Below are 25,454 nucleotides of genomic sequence, written 5' to 3' on the forward strand. Positions count from 1 at the left end.
GTCTTGTGTGTTAGATAATACACAGACTTCCCTTGGCGATTAGGTCTATCACATTTCCTTTTTCTGAAGAGAAAAGAAATCAAGTCAGTCCTTGTCGCTTTCCTGAGGAGAGTCTGTAAGATGTTAGCTGGAAGTTTTTGTATGTTTGTTTCCTTAATGCTGTTAGGTGACATCGCTGTGGTCCATGTTATAGCTTCTCATTTGCATGAGGATTATGGTGGCATAGCTTTCTCTTAAGGTCAGCTCAGTACCACGTGTCACTTAGGTATCAAATCATGAGAGCAAATCACAGATCTTATTTTGCACCAGCTGTATACAAGGCACTGTGCTCAAGGAGCTTACAGACTATTTATGGGAGTCGTATTAAGCAGGTGAGGGGTGTCATAAGGCGAGCTTAATTGCCAAATGGTTCGTATTGATTCACGGAAGAGAGACAGCACTTCACCCTGGGGTGCTCAGGGGAGGTTTCATAAAGAAGGTTCCTACGAATGGGCAGAGTTTAAATGGAGAAGCAAGGAGAGGGTACTTTAGCACATCACTGGAGGTTGGCATATAAACCAGTTTGGAGTAGAAATTCGCTGCCTATAGAACGCTAATAGAAGAAAAAAATGTCTTTAGGGCTAGAATGTGGAGAATCTTGAATATCACGGAATTTAAATTTCTAGTTGCAAGACAGCACAGCGCCATCGAAGCTTTCGGAGCAGAAGGGTAAATCAAAGTAGTTCTTTAATTAAAGAGATGAATTAAATGGCAGAGTACATGATCGGGTAAAACAGGAGAGAAGAATTAGGAAGACCAGAGGCAGTGGAAAGAAAAAAGAAGTAGATTTTTTTTAGTAAACTTTTGCCACTTGCCCTTTCGTCTTTCCATCCCATCTGGTCTCTCTGATCACATAGGTTCCAGAATAGTACTTATTGTTTTTCTACACAAAATCCAGCTCTGTGGTGAGACTACTATATTCATTGCTTTGACTAAATGGACACATTGGCTTAAAGTAAATGGTTGGTTTAGGGAAACAACTGGTCTGAGTCATTTTCTTCGCTGAACCAACATGCTCTATATGGCTGAACTGGGTTGGATTTTATGGGTTCGCTTTTCTTTCATAGACATGGTGTTGGAGCCACATCTTTGACAATCTAGTTAAGTCAGAATGTGTTTTCTGAACACGTGCTCTGCGCTAGCACTGGGGGGAATAAATGGAGCCCCTTAACCCCAGGGGCTTATGTTGTAGTCCCAGACACGGGAAGAATACACGGCAGCTAACAACATTTGCAACGAAAACATTGTCACCATTGAAATGACAGCAACAGTTCTCAGTGCTGAGGGAGAGAGGTTGGGAAGCCACAGTGCATGAAGAACGTTCATCTCCTGTCTTGTTTTTCCCCCTAAGGCTCTCCTGGAATCAGAGACAAATTCCAAGAACTCCTTGTAGTATCTTACACATTTCCTTGTCTTTTTATGCAACAAGCTTTCGAGCACGAATACACCAAATGAACCTTTGGCTGGTAGTGTGGAAGTGTCTACAACCCACTGGGGAAAACTGCATTATAGATATTTTTATCACATTAAGTCATTTGGAGGGACTTTCCTGGTGGACCAGTGGTTAAGACTCGGAGCTTCCACTGCAGGGGGCATGGGTTCGATCCTTGGTCGGGAACTAGGATTCCGCATGCCGTACAGTGTGGCCAAAAAAATTTCTTTTAAATAAATAAATAAAAATAAAATGACCGAAATACTTCTTTAAAAAAAAGTCAGGACTTCCCTTGTGATGTAGTGGTTAAGAATCCTCCTGCCAATGCCGGGGACACGGGTTCGAGCCCTGGTCCGGGAAGATCCCACATGCCGCGGAGCAACTAAGCCCGTGCGCCACAACTACTGAGCCTGCACTCTAGGGCCCACGTGCCACAACTACTGAGCCCCCGTGCCACAACTACTGAAGCCCGCACGCCTAGAGCCCATGCTCCACAACAAGAGAAACCACTGCTCGCCACAACTAGATAAAGCCCACTCAGCAATGAAGACCCAATTCAGCCCAAAATAAATAAATAAATTTATTTTTAAAAAAGTCATTTGGAGAAATTAAGTGTCTTAAGTCTCGAAATATACACAGGGCTAGTAAACTGCTCCTTTTATTTTTTGCAGAAACTGATCAGGTGAAAGACTATGAAGCCTATTTTACGAGTAACTCATATCCAGGACTGTATTTATGATGTGGGGTCTTGAGGCATAACTGATCCTTGTGTATCTCTCCCAACATAGATAGTAGTAACCACCAGCACTGGACAGGATTTGAAAGACTACCATAATCAGACCATTAGGTAAGTGTGATTTTTCTTTTGATTCAAAATTTGCTGGATGAGGGTTAAGGAACCTTCATATGTTAGCCCTCAACCCTGAAGTTATTCCCACCCTGTCTGATTCAGTTTTTTCAAGCATGGACTCTGGCTAGTCTGCCCTGTAGCTAAGCTTTGTACTATTTTTTTTCCTTTTTAAGTGTACAAAAACTCTCCGTGTTTTCCCCACAACCTTTTTTTTTTTCCAAGCAAGAGAAACTAGTTCTCTCTCCAGATCTCACTGTAAATTCTTCCTTTCATGACACTTTATAATTTGTTTTCTTTGAAAATTATCTTCTACAAAGGATTTGGAAAAACAAAAGTATTAATGTTGCTTATTGAGAGGGCTTGGTAAGTTTGGCCTAGTATAAAACATAAAAGGAGACAGCCTTCATATTTATGTTTATAACGTAAATTTGAAACGTATGCAACTATTGATATTGGGATAACTTTTCAATCTTATATAACGATTCTCTACAAGAGTTACAGAAATTGAGAATTGGGTCTTTTTCCTCATTTGTCATATATTTTTAATTTGCTTCTACATCCCTGTTTAAGAGTGGGTCATATAGTGTCAGAAACATGGGGCATGAGCTCTCCTTTAGGAACTCGGGTTATCTCACCATAGCCAGATTTTATATATATATCAATATATATAATGTATATGTATATGTGTACATTCAAATGCTTAAGAATAAGTAAAGAACAGAAACAAAAATTAGCAGCTTCATATGTATAATTTAAAAAAATATTATCAGGGGACTTCCCTGGCAGTCCAGTGGTTAGGACTCCACACATCCAGCGCAGGGGGCACGGGATCAATTCCTGGTCGGGGAACTAAGACCCCGCATGCTGCACGGTGCGGCCCAAAACAAAAAAGTATAAAAAAAAAATGTATCAGGACTGTTGGGCACTTTGGCTGGGGGATGGGGGGGAGGTTCATTCCTTCATCCTTTAGTCATTTCACTACGCTCAGCCAAAAACCGTCTCTCCAAGCAGGCTCCATTCACTCAGTCTCCACACAATCCCGATTTTCTTGGAAACCAATTATTAAAGAAAGGAAAGCAAAGAGGGGTGATGACAGCAGAGTAGGGGACATACACTCTACTTTTTTTTTCCCCCACCATTTCTGTTTACATTGAAGTCAAACAATTTCTTTTAGGCTCTGGGCACATAGAACAATTCTTATTTTCATGACTGGATTAAAGGATTAGAGTTATAGCGAAAGGCTAAAGCAGTGTTATTCCTTAGCCTGCAAAGAGAAAGTCAGGGGGTGACTTGATAGCTATATTGAAGCACGGGGGCTGAGGCCTTAGAAGTCTTAAGTGCACCAGGTGGATTTAGACCAGTGAGGAAGAATTCAACAGATATGCGTTTTGTTATATAACCAGCGGCCATGGGATCTTCTATGAAGAGTTTGAGAATAGGAAAGGCCTGGGAGTTTGCTTTGGAGAAACAGCTGATGTGTGGCCCCTTTAGAAATCTCTTCGAGTGCCCTGTTCTGCCCCAGAAATTAAGGGTTTGCATTTCAGGATGTGAGGTCTAAAATAATACCTGCCCTTTCTCCCCTGACACCCACATGCAACCTCAGACACTTTTGACAACCAATTGAATTTCATAAGCTTTTTTTTTCATTTTCTATGTAAGGGCTTCCTTTCCTCTTAAATCCCAGAAGTGTAGATGCTGACATGAGCGGAGTGAATCACAGTAAGATCCAGGGCTGGGAATAGGTGAGGCAAGGGAGGCACCTTCCGCATAAAATGTAAGGAGACACCAACAAAACTTAGTAATTCTATGAGTTTGCCAAGGCTGCTGGAACACAGTACCACAAACTGAGTGACTTAAACGACAGAAATGTATTGCCTCGCAGTTCTAGAGGCTAGAGGTCCGAGAGCAAGGTGTCAGCAGAGCTATGCTCCCTCTGAAGGCTCTAGGGAAAGATCTGTTCTAAGCGTCTCTCCAGCTTCTAATAGCTCCTTGGCTTCCAAACTTCACATGGCATTTTCCCTGTGTGAGTGTCTGTCTTTGTCCAAATTTCCCCTTTTTATAAGGATACCAGTCATATTGGCTTAAGGGCCCACCCTATTCCAGTATGATCTCATCTTAACTAATTATATCATCAGTGACCCTATATCCAGATAAGGTCACATTCTGAGGTACTGGGGGTTCAGACTTACACAAATGAATTTGGGGGGGGACACAGTTCAGCTCATCACGATAGTCATGATAAATAACATTTAATACAGTATTTTTAAAAATCAAGATTAATGTAAAGAATCCATGATGGACAAAATTACAAGATTTTAAGTAAAGATGGAGTCAGTACGATCATTAAGATTCCAGAATTCAGGACTGATTTTCAGGCACATACCAATTCAACATCCTGGTGAAGGCTTTGAAATGATTCCTTACCTGGTAATACGAGCAGTCCCCAGGCGCAAGACTTCCCCTTACCACCGTCTCAGCTGCCCTTCCCCTACTCCTGGGACGCCCCCTCCATCAACAGAACAACTAAAGAATTAATGTTGGGCCCACCTGGGATTCCAGTGGTTAGCTATTAGGAATCTCATTCACCAGAGAGATTTCAGAATGGGCCAAGGTAGTAAACTAAGCATCAAATATTGTACATGGTTAGAGGTGTTCCAAGGAAAGCCTCTTACGCCTCCTATTTATTTGTCCTTGTAAACATAATGATAGCTGTTATCCCGCAAAAGTGGTGCACGAAGATCAGTAATTAGGCGCTCAGAAGTTCCATGCTGCACCGCATGAAAGGCTGCAGTAACAACTGCAGACTTGTCTAGTGTCGAATTCATTCATCTGTGCACCCATCCATCCATCCAGTACATATTCCTTCACCCAACACGTTTACCACACGCCTGACACAGTGCTGGACTCTGGGAATAAAACGATGAAAAACAAGAATACAGTCCATCCCCGCCTTCATGGAACTAAAAAATCTAGTGGGGGGAAGAAAGATCTTAAACAAATACATTCACGAATAAATTTAAAATTACAGATTGTGATGAAGGCAGGGAAGGAAATAAATAGGTTGGCTTGAGAGGATCCCAAAGGAGCCAGAATTTAGACCAGGCCCTGAGGAAGTGACACTTAAGATGAGAATTACTTTAAGGGGTGGGAGGGACCGCTGTTTTGAGGCTTTAAATTCCCCTGCTGAAGAACCCATGAGCAGGGACTTTCCTGGCGGTCCAGGGGTTAAGACTCCGCGCTTCCACTGCAGGGGACCCGGGTTTGGTTCCTGGTCAGGGAACTAAGATCCCACATGTCCCTGCCATGTGGTGTGGCCAAAAAAAAAAAAGAACCCATGAGCCAAAACTGTTCCCTAAATTCTGAGTGAGGCCTAGTTAAAGACAGAGGCAGGCAATCCTTCCCCGCTGCTGGGTCCTCCACAGTAATAAACCGGGGCACTCTCCCACATCCAGATAAGAGTAAAGATAGTTTGCCAGCTTGTCTGAGGCTTGCGGAAGGGACCGGCTTGGGCTTTTGAACTGTCTAGCTCAGCTCTTATGTCAGCAAAATTGATGACCATCAAACAACGCACAGTGCAAGGAATCTCTTGCAGTCTTGGTGCAGCCACTGAGAATTTTAGAGGAGAAAAATGTGGAGGCACTGATGTGGAGGGAGACCGAGCTGGAGAGATGTTAGTTGTATTATAATGACGATAAAAAATTGCAATCTAGTACCATAGGGACCAAGTAATTTATTGATTAGTTGAGAATTCAGTTAAAGCAAAGATCTATTAAAAAAAGTGTGTAAATATTTTATTTTAATTTAAAATATGGAAATGTACATTAATTTGCCAATCTGTCTAGCTAGAGCCTTGTCTTTGAGTATGGGTCTACTGATTAGAGTTCCCTGTGATCTTTCTTGCATAAACGGTACCCAATTTCTGTTTCTCCCAAATGAAAAGAAAACAAAGACACTGGTAAAACTATCAGAGCCCAAAATCCATCTAGATTTCTTCAGTTTCTTTTTCCAGCTGTCCTAATTCCACAACAATTTTTTTAGTAACCATTCTTTACTGAGTCTACCGAAAATATTCAACTTAATTTTTAAAGAATGAACATCTCTTTCTTCTCCATCCCTATTTTATTGGATCACATAAGATTGAATTACATTGTATGGTTACAATGACCATACAGTTGGCAATTGACAGGTTTGGGAGCAAACACATCTTCCGTAAGCATGCAACTCAAAAAGTGGCAGCAGGGACTTCTCTGGTGGCACAGTGGTTAAGAATCCGCCTGCCAATACAGGGGACACAGGTTCGATCCCTGGTCCAGGAAGATCCCACATGCCACACGGCAACTAAGCCCATGCGCTACAACTACTGAAGCCCACGTGCCTAGACCCCATGCTCAGTAACAAGAGAAGCCACCACGATGAGAAGCCCGCATGCTACAACGAATACCCAATGCAGCCAAAAATAAATAAGTAAATTTAATTTTTAAAAATGGCAGCAAAAGTCCAAGTTGGACTAGGTTAATAATAATAACTGTAGTTAACAGCTATGGTGCCTACTATGTGCCAGGCACTGTTCTAAATGCTTTGTTTAAATATTAAATAAATTTTCCCAACAGCCCTGTAGATAGGTGCTATTTTTATCTCCATTTAAAAATGAGAAGACAGGGAATTTCCCTGTCGGTCCCGTGGTTGAGACTCCGTGTTGCCACTGCAAGGGGCCCGGGTTCGATCCCTGGTCGAGGAACTAAGATCCCACAAGCCAGACGGTACAGCCAAAAAGTAAAAAAACATTTTTTTCAAATAAAAAAAAAAAAATGAGAAGAAGCCTCCAGAGAGGAACCTCCAGCTGGCAAGCATCCAGCGTGTTGTAGGGATGAGCCGTGAGGTGAGCTGGTGAGTTGATTGAGCAGAGTTCTATTGTGAGAGCTTCTCCTGCAGAAGCATTGCTTTGTGTCCCCTGAGTGCTGGGTAATACCTCATGAGGGGAGTTGGAATGTTCAAATCTTTCGAAGGTCTGGAAAAATTTAATCAATTCACAGCTCTCAGAGATAATTACTTTGTGGTCCCACGTTAAAAAAAAAAAGAGAAGAGACCGTCATCTTAGTGCCCTTCAAGCCTGAGATTCCAGAAAAAGAAATAGCAGGAAATAAAGCATTTCTTTTCCATGTTAGTTGCCTTTGTAGAAAGCCGATTTCTAAGTGTTCCCTCTTGCCGCCAACGGTTGATGTTGTCAGAGTGTCCATTTCTTCACCTTTTTGTCTTCCTTCCAGCCGGGAGCACCTGCCCAGGGTTGGGTTTCTGCCTAACAGCCCATCCTCTCTCCTGGGATGACCCCCAGTTGCCTGGTTTCTCCGACCCAACCACTGGTGGCTGCTCTGTCCCATCCGTGTCACCCTGGTCCATCGCTCTTGAGGCTGCCGGGCTCCTGGCGGCCTGCCTGACATGCTGTGTTCTTCCCTTCTGCTGCCATCTGCCCTCTGTGCTCTCTGGCTCTTTTTGTCTTTTCCTGGCTTCTCACTTGATGCCTATCTTGATCTGCCCTTGCTCTTCACATATGCTCTGATGGCACCTCGTCCACCCATTCCTATTTTACTTTCTAAATAGGTAATAAATGCACATCGTATAAAAAACCAAAACAATGTGAAAAGGTCTACAGTTAGATGTCTTGCTTCCAGCTCTGCCTCCATCCACTCCATCCCCTAACCCCCATGCCATGTGGAAAGACTTTTATTAGTTTCTTATATATACCTCCAGAGTTTTTTTTAATGCAAATACAAAAAAAAAAAAATCCATTCTCCTCTTTCTTGGATAAAAATATATTTATTGTTCTGCTCTTTCATTTTTATTTTTTCACTGAACAATGTATTTTAGAGATTATTCCAGGTCAGTACACAGAGCCCTTTGTCCTTTTTTAAGCTGTATAGATGTCCAGGGCCCATTGGATGGATGTGGGTACCAGTCCTCCCTGACAGACACCTAAACTTTTTCAGTCTTTGGTGGATGTAAATAATGCTGCCAGGAACAACTTGTGCATTTTATTCATGCTGACCCATTTTTTCCCTCCATTTTCCTTCCTGATCCTTTAAGTCTTTCAGGACAAAGTGGACTTCCAACAAATCACCTGTGCTGACCGCTTATCTTTGGCCAAGCCCTTTGACCTTGCTGTGGCCTCCTTCTCCTAACTCTGAATTTGACCTCAGTTCTTATCTAATAGGGTATGTTTTTATTTTCCTCCGCATCCACCTTCTATCTACGCAACAAGTTTTCTTTTTTTCCTTTTAGAGCAAAATACTTCCAATTAAAATCAGCAATTCCAAATAATTCCAATGATGCTAAACAATTTCACCAATATCGATAGGTGGCACATATTAAGTACTTATGGTGGAATTTAGGATTACCAGAGGGGAAGGGGAAGGAGGTAGTTAGGGAGTTTGGGATTGACGTGTACACACTGCTATCTTTAAAATGGATAACAACAAGGACTCACTATATAACACAGGGACCTCTGCTCAATATTCTGTAACAACCGGGAGAAGAATTTGAAAAAGAATAGATACATGTATGTGTATAACTGAATCACTTTGTTGTACGCCTGAAACTAACACCACATTGTTAGTCAGCTATACTCCAATATAAAATAAAAAGTCAAATAAAAAATAAATGAAAAGGAAAAAAAGGTACTTATGGTGGGCCAGGTGCTGCTAGATGCTGTACGTCTTTACTTAAACCTCTTATCAATCCAGTAAGAAAGGAATTACCATTTTACTAATGAGAAGACAGTCTCAGAGAGGTTAAGCAACTGGTCCAAAGTCACACAGCTGGTAAATAGCAGGGTTAGGATCCAAGCCCAAGTCTGCCTGACCCCACCATGGTCTTATCTTCTAGAACTAGAGTGAAGGGTTTGCAGAAATTTGGAGTTTTAAGTCAAGGAGAAAGAGTCTTTAAAAAAAAAAATCTGTTCAAACCCAGAACTCTTTTAACCCTTTGTTCTTCTCTAGCTTCCGAGAGGATTTCCATTATAATGACACTGCTGGGTACTTCATTATTGGAGGGAGCAGGTATGTGGCCGGCATTGAAGGGTTTTTTGGACCCCTGAAGTACTATCGCCTCCATGCTCTGCACCCTGCACAGGTGAGCCCAGGGGACCAAGGAGTTTTCGAATGCTTATGGGTAATGGGCGTGTAGCTCAGGGCTGTGGAACCAGTCCAGTGTAAACAAAAGATTTATCTAAGCCGGACCTCGCATCGGCTCTGTCACCAAACATCATTAATATTGAGGCTTCCCCCTCCACCCTGCAAACATGATAATAGATTTTTGTTAACGTTTGGTTCATTTAGTACTCATAAAATGGAAACCATTTACTTCCTCTGTTTTAATAACTAGTAGCTTAATTATAGAGTCGATTTTTATCCGGCTGTTGCCTATCCAGCGATTAAGCTAATGAAAGGAGAGAGTCTTAGCTATTTGGTAAAGCTTCTTTTATATGCTATTATTTAAAGTATCAAAGAGGAGACAGTCCATCAAATAGGACTCTTGGTTCTGCTTACCACTCTCTCCAGAAACGTGGGCCTTTGGCTCACACTGGGTGGGTGGGCTGCGGTGGTGGAGATCATAGAGGGCTTTGTAGACAGCACTGAATTCTCAAGTCCAAAACCCACCCACAAATGGAATGGAATTGTCGGAGGCTCCAGGCCAGCTCCAGCAGGGCTGGCGGCTATTAGAGGGGGGCTGCCCCCTGAGGGAACCTTCACCCTGGTTGCTTTTTGTGCCTTGGTAAGGAGATCACCGGATACCTAAAAAAGGAACGTTCTTTCATTCCTGTGACCTTGTGGGATTTGTTCTGGGAAAAGCAGGAGTCACTAGGCAAAGTCAGTTCGGAAAAATGGGCCACCTTGTCACCCGTAGGTCATCTTAGAGCCCCTGTTGAGATACCTGTATAAGAGGAGAAAAATGGAATTCTTTTATTCATATGTGCAGCCAATACTTATTAAGTACCTACTATGTGCCAGGCTCTGTGCAAGATGCTGAGGCATCCAAGATGAATTAAGGTGGTGGCTTTCAAACTTTTTTTTGAACACAATAAGAACTCTATTTAATAGCATAAGCAGTACATATGTAAGCATATATAATGCACATATACATACATACACACATAATATATACATATATATAATATATATATATATATATATAAAACACAAAACTGAAATAAGAATTTTACTAACGATACAGATTCTTGCTATGTTCAGTGTACTCTGGTATTTTGTGTTCTGTTCTATAAAAAACAAAATCACTGCTGGTTACAAGCCACTGAAATAATTTCACAACCCTCCAATGGGTCATAACCCGTATTTTGAAAACCACTGAGTTGAGATAAGGTCTCTGATCTTGAGGAGCTCCTTGCTGGGTCTTAAACAGATAAGTCATGAAAGAATGGGGTACATGCTTTAATAAAGATGTGAGCACTGTGTTTGGCAGTGCCGAGGTGCGGTCCTCTGCATCGGTACATGTATGAGGGTGGGGTAGGCTGTTAGGGAGGCTGCCCAGAAGGGATGACCTTAGAGCTGGCTCTTGGAGGTTGAGTAGGAGCCTTCCAAACAGAAGACAAGGAGAGGAGGCTTCCAGTACTGGTAGACTTGGGGTCCTTTGGGAACTCAGGGGAGATGAATGTCATTTTCTGGGGATAGCACATAGCGGCGGGGAAGGGAAGACGATGAAGGCCTGGTCTCTGGGAAATCCTAACACTTAAGAAGCTCTGCAGAGGAGAAGATGCCACAAAAAGAAGCTAGAAGGAAGCAGTCAGAGCTGGCGTGTCCTTGAATTACTAGTAACACCCTTCCTTTGAGAATCCAAAGCAGATGATCTGTGTACAAGCAAGCCACCTGGTGCTATCAATGGGAGAAGGAAATCCACCTGAACGTAGCCTCATGGGTACCCATGGGTGTTTGATGACAATTGTTGTTCATTCTGTTTTCTTGCCTTCTTGTAGATTTTCAATCCCCTACTTGAGAAGCAACTTGCGGAACATATCAAGTTATATTACGAAAGGTGTGCAGAGGTTCAAGAAATAGTATCTGAGTACACATCCACAGTACAGCAGGGGGACAGGAGACAAGAAGCATGTAAGTATTGAACTTCAGGAGAGCGATTTTTAGCTCCAGGCATTTGTAGCAACACACTTGGCTTCTTTCATAAGGGGGTTGAAATAGAACATATGTGACTTGACCAATGGGGGCAAGTATGACCTCCCCAGATGGATGCAAATGATAGCGTGCCTTCCACCTAGATCGCACCAAGACCAACAGCCAGCAAGAACCCAAACCTGCCTCGTGGCTTCAACTAGCTGTAATTTAGTTTAAGAATACAAATGAGAGTGTTTTGAGCCTCAAATTGCATTATTCCCATCCATAATGGGATCTTAGGCCAGTCTAAGAAAATAAAAATGAATTGGAAAATAAATTAATCATTAGAAATGTTTCCCCATCAGTGCACTTTTGTCTTGGACCATTAATATCTGAATATAAGCCTTCAGAAATGTTGAACAATGGCTTTGTTGTTTGGGGCTGGGTTTTATTTTTTAAATCTTTGAAATTGACTCATTCTGGGAGACATTGGTAACTTTTCGACAGAAGGAATGAATTTCAAATAGACTGCTTCCGTGCCTGCCCGTATTTGCAGACATCCTTTCATTCATACGGAGTTTGTATCTGTTATAAAACTCATCCCGTCTTGTCTTCCAATGTTCCAGCACTTATAAATTTCTCTGGCTATAGATCTTCTTGCATGATATGGTGGCACTAGAGCTAGTCACATATGTTCTTTCTGGAAGAGAAATTCCTGTGGGGCCTTTGCCATCAGCAAAAGTAAATTGAGTATTTCAGTCCTGCCTAAATAATCTCAACATCTCCAGAGCCGAGCTTCCCATTTCAGACCATGGAGGAATGGATATATGTTGAACACACCCCATTCTGATAGGGTTCACATAAAATGGTCATAGGAAGTGATTAGAGATGGTGATAGGTAAGTGTAGAAAGGCAGCACTTCTGCAATTGAATTTAAGAATAGGCTATACTAGTCTCCCAGCTGCTGCTCTCACCGCTGAATCATCCAGAAAATATGATGCAGTCAGAAGAGGGGAAGATATATAGGAATAGTAATATCCCAAACAGGAAAGAAACTGATTTTGATAGCTGATGTAATTTCAGGAGAGATACCCAGAGTCAGAAGGCCGGTCTTACATGCTGATCTGTTTGGTGGCATTGGGAAGATTCTCCTAACATCTTCTAGTGCCTTTCCTCCCTGGGGGGTCCCTGTGCTTTGTTGACTCACACTGCCAACAAAATGGCCTAGATATTGCCCTCCTGGGGACCAGTCCGAGGCCATCTGCTCATTCTGTAGAATTATTCAACAGCCATCAGCAACTTTGGCACATTTCCCTTGGACTTGGCTTTGAATCTGTGACCTCGAGGCAGAGGCATCGTAGCCAATTTCAAATCCCTGATGCACCCAAACCAACATCCAGTAATGCTAAGTCTGACCTCTTATTTCTAGCTCCCCATAGAGGAAGGGAGTTAGAGAGGCAAGGCTTCCCTCTAATGGTACCCTGTGCTTCCTTTTCCTGTAGGCGACCTCCGGAATTCCTACCTGGACCTGAAGCTCAGGTACGGGCGGCCCTCGACGTGCAGAGCCCTCCTCTGGGAGAAGGAGCTGAAAGCCAAGCACCGAAGCTTGTTCCAGGCCTTGCTGGAGATGGGTTTGGTGACAGGTAATTGAGTCTGTGCCTCGCTCGCCTTTGGACGCTGGTTAGGAGGGTCCCTGTTTTTCTGCTTTCCCTCACCCTCTTTAGTGATTTATGCCTTGAAGTTATTTTCAACCCTAGTGTTCTAGCTTAATTTCAAATTTAAATTCTGCCCTTAATGTGTCCACCACTCAATGTATCTGTGCACCTTTTCAACCCTAAATACAAAAACTTAAATTTAGGAATCACTTGAGCAATTCTTTATTTAAAACCGAGGCCACAACCAAGCAGCTGACAGCCAGAGCCAGCCCCCAAATGTGGCTGCTTTGGCATACACACTGTTTTCAATTTTAAAAAAATTAGTTACAGGGATCTAAAAACTTCTATGAAAATGCAAATTTCTAGCTTTTCTCAGAAGATCCAAAGATCTGGCGACGCCGGGCCTCCGTTCCTGAGTGGCAGCAATCCCAGAGGTGTGCGGTTGGGACAGGCAGGCTCTGTCCATCCACAACCCTTCCTGCCTCCAGTTGAGCACCTCCTGCCGACTTCAGTCATGGATCTTACCTGCCCGGGCCCTCGGGCCCTTGAACTTGAGACCTTTGATTTGAAGCAGCGTCTCAGGAATCTGTGTATATTTTGCAAATGTGTCCAGCTTAAGTCCATTGTGATTTAGGTTTGCATAGGAATTAAGTACATACTGTAAGACTCCAAGGAATCTTGAAACAGTGTCTGTTAGGAAGAGAAGAGAAGCTGGAGGTGTTCAGCCTGGGGAAGGGAATGAGGAGGGTAATGAGAACTATCTCAACGGTCAGCGGCAGCCCACGGTATTCCTGGGCATATGACCAAACCCTTGGACCAAGGCAATGCAGAAACTGACTGCTACTGCATATAAGAACTTCCTAAAAATGGCAGTGTCCAGTGGAATAGACTCTCCTTGCAAATAGTGATTCACCCTCACCCCATCTTGAAGGAATTCAAACCATACAAGATATTTCATCTTTGGTTCATTTGATATTTGCTGAGTGACTGCTCAGTTACTTGGCTGGACTTCAGAGGTAAGTAAAATAGTACAAGGTCTCTGCCCTTGAGGGACCGACTTGAAAGCAAAGAAAAATGGTAATGCATTTTTAAAAATAAAAGCTATGGGAGTAACTGGCAAAGGCACAAAGAAGGGAGTGGTCAGTTCTACTTGGAAGTCTAGGGGGCTCCAGGAAGGCTTCCTGGAGGAGGTGACACTGGGATTGATTCTTGAAGGGTCAATTGATGTTTGCCAGATAAGCAAGGTGGGGGTAGGTATTGCAGGCAGAGTAGAGGCAGAGAGATGGGAACAGCATGTCATTTTTAATGACGTGCAAGGAATTTGGGAAGCTGGAGAAGGCCTGGAGAGTGATTATTCTTTTTTTAAAATTATTTGTTTATTGAAGTTAAATTGATCTACAATGTTGTGTTAGTTTCAGGTATACAGCACAGTGATTCAGTTATATATATATATTATTTTTTTCAGATTCTTTTCTGTTATAGTTTATTATAAGATATTGAATATAGTTCTCTGTGCTATATAGTAGGTCCTTGTTGGTTATCTATTTTACTTATAGTAGTGTGTATATGTTAATCCCAAACTTCTAATTTATCCCACCCCCTTCCTTTCCCCTTTGGTAACCCTAGGTTTATTTTCTATGTCTGTGGGTCTATTTCTGTTTTGTAAATAAGTTCATTTGTATCTTTTTTTTAAGATTCCACATATAAGTGATATCATATGTTTGTCTTTCTCTGTCTGGCTTACTTCACTTAGTATGATAATCTCTAGGTCCATCCATGTTGCTGCAAACGGCATTATTTTGTTCTTTTTTTTATGGCTGAGTAGTATTCCAGTGTGTATTAGATACCACATCTTCTTTATCCATTCATCTGTCAATGGACATTTAGGTTGCTTCCATGTCTTGGCTATTGTAAGTAGTGCTGCAGTGAACATTGGGGTGCATATATCTTTTTGAATTATGGTTTTCTCCAGATATATGTCCAGGAGTGGGGTTGCAGGACCATATGGTAGTTCTATTTTTAGTTTTTAAGGTCCCTCCATACTGTTCTCATAGTGGCTGCACCAATTTACCTTCCCACCAACAACATGGCAGGGCTCATTACTAGCTCAGACTCCATCCTGACAAGTTTGAGCTTTACCTTGTAGGTGACAGGGACCTGTTGAAGGGTTTCAAGCAGGGGCTAGAGGCGTGATCAGATCTGGGTTTTTGAGGTCACTCTTGTCAGCAGTGGGAGACTGAGGGAGGTAAACTAGAGTGCTGTGGAGCTGGAAGCAGGGTGGGCACTGCATGACCCAGGGAGGAGAGGATGGAGGCCTGAATGGGACAGAGTGATGTAGACGGAGCCAAAAGATATAAGGGGTTGGCTCTGAGGGACTTCATCACTGCCTGGATCCGGGAAAGGGCGGCCATGTGGAGTCAGGTGTCAGCATAGCCTCTGCAGCCAAGTGACCTGATTCTGATATTAACTTAGCACTTACTAGCTGTGTGATCTTGGGCAAGCCACTTCATTTCACTGAGCCTCAGTTTCCTCATCTGCAAAACGGGGATGACAATAGTCCCTCTCTTGTAGTGTTGGGTTAAGGAATTGACACTTAGAAGAGTATGGGCACTTAGTAAACTCTATGTAAATCAGCGTTTCTCAATCTTGGCACTACTGACATTTTGGATAATTCGTTGTTGTGAAGGATCTGTCCTGTGTATTGTAGGATGTTTAGCTGCATTTCTGCTCTCTACCCACTAGATACCAGCAGCACTCTGTCCCCTCCCATTAACCTCCACCCAAGGGTGACAACTAAAAATGTCTCCAGGGCTTCCCTGGTGGCGCAGTGGTTGAGAGTCCGCCTGCCGATGCAGGGGACACGGGTTCGTGCCCCGGTCCGGGAAGATACCACATGCTGCGGAGTGGCTGGGCCCGTGAGCCATGGCCGCTGAGCCTGCACGTCCGGAGCCTGTGCTCTGCAACGGGAGAGGCCACAACAGTGAGAGGCCCGCGTACCGCAAAAAAAAAAAAAAAAAAAAATTGCCTCCAGATATTGCCAAGTGTCGCCAGGGAGGTCAAATCGCTCCCGGTGGAGAATCACTGCTGTGTAAGTGTTACACTATTACTACCAGGCAAGAGACAATTGCTGGGTTTTCGTGGGTCTTCTGGGAGGTGGTGGAACTGCCCCCTGAGACAGGTGAACGGAAGAGGGCGATGCATGTTGGAAAGTGTAGGCTAAACGGGCGAAGACCACATCACCCCAAAACTGGCTTTATGAGATTTCAGATATATTTAAATATAGTTTTACTGATTAGGAAAAGGAGTGAATCATTTTCACAAAACATTCTTTTTCAAGCAAATACTCTCAATAAAGAATGTTTTTGTGTTATTTTTACTGCTCAGAATTTTCTTTTAAAGAATGCAGAATGATTTTATTATCTGTGGAGGCCTAGAAAGGGAGCTAATTAACCCAGATCATGAGCCCCCAAACTTTGACACTTGATGGGCCGCAGTGCTGGGGAGTTGTCACACTGCAGCATAGACACGCGTCCACCTGCCTTCGGTCAGGCTTCCGGGGCCCATGCCTGGGGGAGAGGGGGCACAAAGCCGGATTTGCCACTTTAGGGCCCACTGCTGGTGCCCAAGCAGCCAGTCAGGTCCTTCTGGTGCCAAGTCGGCTTAGATCAGTGCCAGGGAGCATACCCGGAGGGGCCCCTATCTCCCTGGGCGTGCAGCCACCTGCATTCTGCCTCTCCCTGCCATTTCCTGGGGCCCAGAAGCAGGTGGGAAGGGAGGGTAGGCAGGGTAGGCAAATCCCCAGAACCAACCTCAGGCTCCCATTCTACCTTCACCCCCTATTTTTCTAGTTCACGTTGTCCCATCCATAGGGACTGGGGGCCTCCTGCAGGGGTAGGGCTTACACCCATTAAAATTCATCTCTACCTGGCACACTGCCCTTGCTTGGGGCCATCATAGTTAACTAGATAATCTCTGTGGCTAACCCTGGAGAGAGGTTTGTGTCAGACATTGTGCCCAGTTTCTAACAATCCTGAGAGAAGTGCAGAAAATTTGATTTTGTAAATTGAGGGACCAAAAAAAAAATTACATTATTTACATATCTTTACTCTGGTCGCCTATAAAAAGAAGAGTAGTCAGACTGGTGTGACTATGTATCTATTCCTGGTTCCTCACATAACTTTTGATCCAAGTTTATCCTGCTGTGAGTGTCTAGCTGGCTTTGGAGTGCTTTGGACAACTCTAGTCACTAGGAACTATGTTTGCATCATGTTTTCTGCTGCTGGCCTGAGCTGTTTGGTCCTGTTGACCAGTAGACTTTACTAGAACATCCTCATCATGTTACATTCCTTGTATCTGAATAAGCTACAAGAACAGACTCAAGGATCAGATGTTGGCCGCTTAGAATTCTTGCTGTAGGAACCGAGTAGGTGCAGTAACAGAGATAAGGAATGAACCCGTGTGAGTAACTTAAGTCACTCATATCACAACCTTCCATTCATTCATTCACTAGACAAGTATTGACCAAGTGGCCCAGGATAGGACAAAGATGGGGGCCATGTTTTGAATGAGAGTGACTTAGGTTAAATGCAAAGAAAAACGTCAGCTCCCATAGCTCCCACAAAGGGAATTAATTGGTGGAATTATTTTTTTCCTGGCCTTAAAAAATATATATATGACAGCATGAGACAATGGCCTGTAATTTCTGGTTCTTTGCGACAGACTCACCCCTTTCTTGGCAGCCTCTCCTCACATGTACAGCCAACTCTACTGCTAGGCTGCTGCACGTGTACGCTTCAGACGGCAGCCTTTTCCCCTGACACTGTGTGATTTTAGATGGATCATCTGCTCTCCCTCTGAGCCAACAACGTACTTCAGAGGAGCCATGAGAACGGTGCAGGGAGCGCAGAGTCGGAAGCTTACGACCAGTAGGAGTGTCCTCTGCATTCTGCCCAGTGAGTTCAGGAGTGGTCACCACCTTCTAGTTGTTCCCAAAAGATGGAGCTCTGTTTTTCTACTGCAAAAGAGAATCCCCAAATATTTACACCCTCCCTCTTTAAGGACTGTAATTAAAAAAAAAATTTGTGGTAAAATGCACATAATTTAAAATTCTCCATCATCACCATTTTTAGGTGTACCCTTCAGGAGCATTAAGTACGTTCACATTGCTGCACAACAGATTCTAGAACTTTCTTATCTTGCAAAACTGAAACTCTGTACTCATTAAACCACAACTCCCCACCCTGCCCCCACCCCCAGTCCCTAGTGACCACCATTCTACTTTCTGTGTCTATGAACTTGACTCTTCTAGATACCTGATATGAGTGCAATCATACAGTATTTGTCTTTGCACGACTGGCTTATCTCACTTAGTGTAAGGTCTTCAAGGTTCATCCATGTTATAGCATCTGTCAGAATCTCCTTCCTCTTTAAGGTTGAATAATATTCCATTGTGTGTCTATACCACATTTCTAACTCTTCTTATTTTTGCCAACAATTGCAATGTTTATTTGGAGACTAAAACGCAGAGCATGGAAATGGTAGAAACACAATGGGGTTATTTAGTAACGCCAGGATCCTGTGTCCTTTAAGAGCTATGTTCACTGTTGTTCATTAAACGACCTTTATCTTATTTTTTTTAATTCAAGAAAGCATCTTTATAGTTTTTTTAAAAATCCACGGAGAGAGAGAAAGAGGGAGAGGGAAGGAGGGAGGGGGCGAGGGGGAGGGAGGGAGAGAAGTTACATGTATAAAACCGGACAATGTGCACAGGACAGAAAAGTACAAGTAGTTTACTTTTGAGAGAGAAATGAGCCACTTCTTTGAGTCTCTGGAACCCAGTGGAGCTCATCAAATAAGAATGCAAATGAAGGATGTGCTATGTTTTTTTAAATCAGTAAACTTGGTGAAGATCATTCCTTTTCTGGGTAAATGATATTTTCTCCTTTCACATTTTTTTCCCTTTTCAAACTTCTTCCCTGGGTGCATTACACCTTTTGGAAGCTTGAAACTAAAAATAACTTTCCTGTTGTTGTCTCGTTCCCCTCATAAGGAATAAGTCTGCCTTTCTTCTCCCAAATTCTCCATCAGAGGCAGCTCTGGTTCCTTCAGTAGGTGACTACCTTCTCATTTTCTGCTTTTTGCCTCTTTTAATGATGAGTGTGGGCTTCCCTGGTGGCGCAGTGGTTAAGAATCCGCCTGCCAATGCAGGGCACACGGGTTCGAGCCCTGGTCGGGGAAGATCCCACATGTGGCGGAGCAACTAAGCCTGTGCACCACAACTACTGAGCCTGCGTGCCACAACTACTGAAGCCTGTGAGCCTAGAGCCCGTGCTCCACAACAAAAGAAGCCACCACAATAAGAAGCTCGCACACCACAGCAAAGAGTAGCCACCGCTCGCCACAACTAGAGAAAGCCCTCTCTCAGCAACGAAAACCCAATGCAGCCAAAAATTAAAAAAAACAAAACAAACAAACAAAAACCAATGATGAGCGCACAAATGGTGACCTTGTGGTATTGATGGAAAAAGGAAAAAAGAGCAAAATAAACAACGCTGTGCTACTCGGGGAGATTAAGAGTTAATGGTGGTGGTGCCTTTGTTCCCTTAGCTTCTGGGGTAGGAAGAAAGAAAAACTGGAAAATGGCTCCTACTTCTATTTTGTTTGTTTGTTTTTCATTACTCTATTAATCTCCATAAATAAGGCATGTTTTTTAGTTATAGATCTACTAGAAAAAATGCATATGCTAAACCAGTTGGGTGAAATTAACAGTTTAATTAAATGGATTTTTAAATTGCCCGTTTTACAATACCACCAGTGACATCAGAGCTTTGATTTTGTGCCACATTTGGAATTCAAACTTTAAAGAATGTGCAAAACGAGTAGTTTTCCTTTAGAAGTATTATTATTTTGTTATTTTACTCACTAGTGCAGAAAGTTGTCTAGATTCTCTTGCAGAGAAAATACTGATTGGCAATGTCTGGGGGGAGTTAAGAATTTTCATAGGTAAAAGAAATAATGAAGGTTTTTCAACCTGCCTCCGTTTCAGTCTGCAAAGTGTTCTTGTGTGTTTGCTAAGGATTTGAACTTTGTAAAGGATCACCCTCCTACCTGGGCGATCACAGTAATGATTGCTGGGATTCTGTGCCAGAGGTCAGCAGGGCAAGTGTTTCATTTGGACCTCCATTTGGCTTGGAGTCTCTTTTCTCCTCTGAGCCCCCAAAGCCCATGTCTGTGGGTACTCAGGCAAAACTCATCATATTAGATATTTTTTTTAAATGCCTATTTTATTTTATTTTTTGTGTGAAATGGCTCTTTTTTTAAAATCATTTTTTATTGGAGTATAGTTGCTTTACAATGTTGTGTTAGCTTCTACTGCACAGCAAAATGAATCTGGCAGAGCAGGTAAGGCTGGAATGAATCGTTATCAAACTGTTAATGTTGCTTTGCTCAGAGTGTGCACAGAGGGGTATCGGAGATGAGTATGTATTTAAAAGTAAATATATGAATAAGTAGGAGTAGGATTTACTTTGCAACTCTGTCTGAGTACTGCAGTACACACCAAATCTAGCAGAGAAGGTTCTTATCCTGCCTAATGGTGGGTAGGATGGAATTTTTTTCTCAGCTATGCAAAGGGAGAATCCAAAAGGAGATCCCCGGCCTCCTGGTGGAAAAGAGGGTGATCATTCAGACACATCCCAACAGATGAGCAGAGGGAAATGCTCGAGGATGTTCATTGCTGTGTTGCTGGTTATAGCAAAAGCAGTGGAAGCAACCCAAGTCTAAAAATAGAGAACCGGTTGGAAGAACGGCACTGCTATAGAATGCAATACTATTGAAACTTTAGGAAGAATGAGCTTCTGACTGCTGTGGACAGGTATTCGTGGTACATGGTTAATTTAAAAAAGAAAGTTGACAAACAACAACGATTTACTGTCTAGCGTAGGGAACTATACTCAATATCTTGTAATAACCTATAAAGGAAAAGAATCTGAAAAAGAATATGTATATATGCGTCATTTTGCTCTACACCCGAAACTAACACAATATTGTAAACCAAATATAGTTTGATAAAAAATTACACTCATAAGGGGAAAAAAGTTGAGAGTCCAAACCTATAGGGGCTTTTTGGAAAGAAAATGTATATGTATATAGGCAGATAGAGGTGTAATGAATTATTGCCTATGCCAAGGAAAAGTCTGGAAGTATATACACCAATCTTTCAACAGTTTATCTTCACTATTAAAGAAGGTTTGGGAGAGAGAGGACTTCTGTTTTTGTTTTATACAAATCTATATTATTATTATTATTATTATTTTTTTTTTTTACAACAAGCAGCTATTTCTTTAGGGCTTAAAAACAAAACAGAGGAGCAAACTCCATGTGTTTAGTTAAGGTGTTGTTTTTAGCACCTACCTCTTGGGATGGAGAGTAAGTAAAAGAGATCCAAGCTGCTGCCTCTCAGAAACCTGGAGTGAGCGGAGGTGTGGGGTTCCAGGAGCCAGGAGATGGGACTGCCTTAGCTCTGGGTGAGGGGGTAGGTGGGCTCCTTTTCCACAGCTCAGCAAGTGAAGGCATGTGCCCCCCTACCAGGGGCAGCCAGCCTGCCTGTGTGCCCAAAGGGATAGGCATTAGCTCATAATCAATGGTTTGGGTTTCACAATTTCATCTGTGGATCCCACGGGCTTCTGTGTTGATGCCTCGGAAGAGGCATCAACCTCTGCTGAGGAATTGCCCTTAAATTCAATCTCAAATCCTCTCACTGAGAGTTTTCCCGCATTGGAAACTCATCTCTGTTCATTCCTTGATGGAGCGCTGATAGAGTGAGTCTCTTGTTGCCTCCTGGAAGTTGTTAGTAACATTTTAATTTGGGATGGAATGAAGAAAATCAAAGAAAAATGTTGAGTATAATTCTTAGGGGGGAGAAAATTTTAGTTTTAAATAAATTGACCACATCTTTTAAATGGAAATTGTACCTATGCGATCCTATATAGCTGTTTGTAACATAGACCTAGTAGACGCACAGAATAGAATTGTAAACGTTCATTGGCTGAATTAATAAAACGAGAGATGAATAATGTAGACGGACTTTAAAAGACTGTAACAGATTATAGGACCATATAACTTGCCCATTTGGACTTAAGAGTTTAACAGTTTATGGGAGAATTAGGTAAAAGGAAGTATCATAGTTTAAAGCAGTTGCGTAAAAGAGGTCTCTACCCGTCGTGGCAAGGTACCTATTAAGACAACTGGCTGCCGGTTAATCAGGAGGTAGGTGGAGCAGAGTGAGTAGGGATCTTGCTTTTGTGACCTACCAAGCTGGATTCTAAGCTTGGCTCAGCCGTTTGCCAGCTTTGGTAACTTCGGACAAGTTAGTCGACTTCTCCAGGCTTCAGTCTCCTCATCTGAAAAATGAGGACTCCAATGATAGTACTTACCTCTTAAAATATGTTTGGATTACATGACATAATTTGCATAAGACACTCAACCCAGTATTTGGCATTTTATAGGCCCTCAATAAAAGTTGACTCATTCTTTTTATTGTACTTAGAAACCCACAAGGAAAACCGGAAGCAAAAGATGATAAGAAAGGTTCTTGTGCTCAACTTTTTACAGCAGCACCTAGGAACTATTTCTGAGATAAAACACACCCTCCTTCAGAATCTTAGAGGGAAAAAAAAAATCTCTCTGGCAGTTACGGTGGTCCTGACTTGGTGGTGAGCTACACTGAGTAAATTGCTCTCTTGAGGCGCTCTCTCGGCTATAGAAGGCACATCGTTTCCTCCAGGATACTAGGCTGTCATTTAGTGCCAAAGGAAAAGCTGTTTACAGAATGACACCCGCAAGGGGTTTGATTTACCTCCCCAGAAGCTGGTATATATCAAGTCACTGCAGGACCAACCATATTAATAACTCAGGTGATTTAGTTGGCTGTTCCCACTTATTTTGTCGACCCCGTGGTAGTTAATTGTGTGTTCTGTGAATTGTGTTATTTACAGTGCTGAGGAACCAAAGTGAATCCGTATTAGAAATTGGTGGGCGGATATTCGAGAAGGCTGTAAAGAGACTTTCCATTGTTGATGGTCTTCACCAAATTAGCTCTGTCGTCCCCTTTCTGATGGATGCCAGCTGCTGTGGATACCATAAAGCATCCTACTACCTCGCAGTCTTTTATGAAACTGGATTAAATGTACCTCGGGATCAGCTGCAGGTAGAGTATTTCACAGGCTCCAGGAACATCAGTGACCTGCCTTATATTTACAGAGTAAAGCTCTCATGCCCCGGGTGGAACTGGGCATGTTCATTTTCCCTGGAGTCCTTTAAAAACTTTACACTCTGGGCTTCCCTGGTGGCGCAGTGGTTGAGAGTCCGCCTGCCGATGCAGGGGACACGGGTTCGTGCCCCGGTCCGGGAAGATCCCACATGCCTCGGAGCGGCTAGGCCCGTGAGCCGTGGCCGCTGAGCCTGCGCGTCCGGAGCCTGTGTTCCACAACGGGAGAGGCCACAACCGTGAGAGGCCCGCGTACCGCAAAACAAACAAACAAACAAAAAAAAACTTTACACTCAAGAAAAACAGCCTAAGGCTGTGTTAAATACAGGATCTCCCACCGTCAGTGAGTGAAAAAGGGCACTTTATCCATTTCTAGACACAGCAGGGGATATGATTGGTATACTGTCTAAGGAATAGTTTGGGCAAGGCTTACCAGGATCCCAGTCATTCAAGAACAGGTGCCTCTTACCCGATTCTTGTAACTATCCTGGCTGTGGGTCCAGCATCCCGTACGACGTTTTAGCTGAGTGAAATCATTTGGACCTCTAAGCAAAGTATTGTCACATCCAGCCTCCTGTCATTAAAATAAATGTCATACTAGACGGTTTTGTGGTATCGAATCCAAATTTATTATGCAACTTGCCTAACATTTGGAATCGCATTTTTATAAGTGCTGCTAAACGGCCCCTGATCACTTTTAGCGTTTTGTTTGTGCACAGGGGATTGTTCATCCTGGATTTGAAGAGACTCAGACTGTTCAGACCTTCCCAGGTGGCTCTGTGTTCCTTTCACTTGACTTCTTTGTGTGTGTCTCTGGCTGTAGAAGCTCATGATTGATGGCATGCTTTCCCAAGTCCCTGAGGCAGTCCCCACCGAGGTGGAAGAGGGTAGAAGATTCTAGCCCCGTTTCTGTCACAAAATAGCTGGTTGACCAAGGACATATGACTTCAACTTGCTGAGCCTCTGTTTCCTCAACTCTGAAATGAGATGGTTGGACCAGTCAATCTCTAAAGACCCTTCCCAACACTAGCGTTCTGAGAGTGTGAGGTTGGGACGTGGCCCACTGTTCAGATCATCTGACCGAAGGTGACATAGCTGAAGTGGACCAAGGTCCTTAGAACAGTTGTCAGATACACAAAGAGATGCTGTGAGATAAGTCAGGGGAGGACTCCCAATCTTTACTGAGAGAAGGACAAAGGAATTTTCAGCTGTTAGACATTGAGAAGGACAGACAGCCATTAGAAAGCTCTTGGGTCTTCTTTTCTAACGTTTTTTAAAAAGGCATGTTAGGGGCTTCCGTGGTGGCACAGTGGTTAAGAGTCCGCCTGCCGATGCAGTGGACACAGGTTCGTGCCCTGGTCCGGGGAGATCCCACATGCCGTGGAGCGGCTGGGCCCGTGAGCCATGGCCGCTGGGCCTGCGCGTCCGGAGCCTGTACTCCGCAATGGGAGAGACCACAACAGCGAGAGGGCCGTGTACTGCAAAAAAAAAAAAAAAAAGGCATGTTAACTGGTTTCTGGAATGACTAGGCTCATATGTAGAGGTGAGGCCAGATGACCTTTCTATGTTGAGGATTTTATGACCCTTTTCTATAATCTTGTGAACACTGTCCATTTCTTCTTAACAGGGCATGTTGTATAGTTTGGTTGGAGGCCAGGGCAGTGAGAGGCTGTCTTCGATGAACCTTGGGTACAAACACTACCAGGGTATTGATCACTACCCCCTGGACTGGGAGTTGTCCTACGCCTACTACAGCAACATTGCCACCAAGACACCCCTTGACCAGCACACGCTACAAGGAGATCAGGTACGAGGCAGAAGTGGGTGGAAACGGTTATGGCCCTGCTTACTAGAGCTTCCTGAACAGTTTTATTAAGCGTCTGCACCTGTGGCTGGTTTATTCTCTGGCCTGTAGAGTACAGGCATAATCCAATGGAGAGCAAAGCTTTCTTGCATTCTCCAATTCATATTTCCTCAGTGTGTTCTCAGGCTGAATGCAAGGACCATCCTATATCTATGCGTGAAAATGTGAAAAGCTTTTCATGAGTGAGAGGACCGGTATGGGGAGGGTAGATAACAGCCCTGGACAGATTTT

General features: G+C 43.2%; 1 protein-coding gene across 1 annotated transcript in view; it reads left to right on the top strand.

Moving 5' to 3' along the window:
- The window catches only part of SEL1L3 (SEL1L family member 3), a 95,068-nt gene that overhangs the window by 25,939 nt on the left and 43,675 nt on the right, over window positions 1–25,454 (top strand). Inside the window, exons 6-11 of the mRNA XM_065877794.1 lie at window positions 2,260–2,318; window positions 9,314–9,446; window positions 11,305–11,437; window positions 12,940–13,080; window positions 23,088–23,299; window positions 24,987–25,166. Of these exons, the coding sequence (XP_065733866.1) occupies window positions 2,260–2,318; window positions 9,314–9,446; window positions 11,305–11,437; window positions 12,940–13,080; window positions 23,088–23,299; window positions 24,987–25,166 (858 nt within the window). The remainder of the gene's footprint in view (window positions 1–2,259; window positions 2,319–9,313; window positions 9,447–11,304; window positions 11,438–12,939; window positions 13,081–23,087; window positions 23,300–24,986; window positions 25,167–25,454) is intronic.

The sequence above is a fragment of the Phocoena phocoena genome, chromosome 5, assembly GCF_963924675.1.
Source record: "Phocoena phocoena chromosome 5, mPhoPho1.1, whole genome shotgun sequence".
Taxonomy (NCBI): domain Eukaryota; kingdom Metazoa; phylum Chordata; class Mammalia; order Artiodactyla; family Phocoenidae; genus Phocoena; species Phocoena phocoena.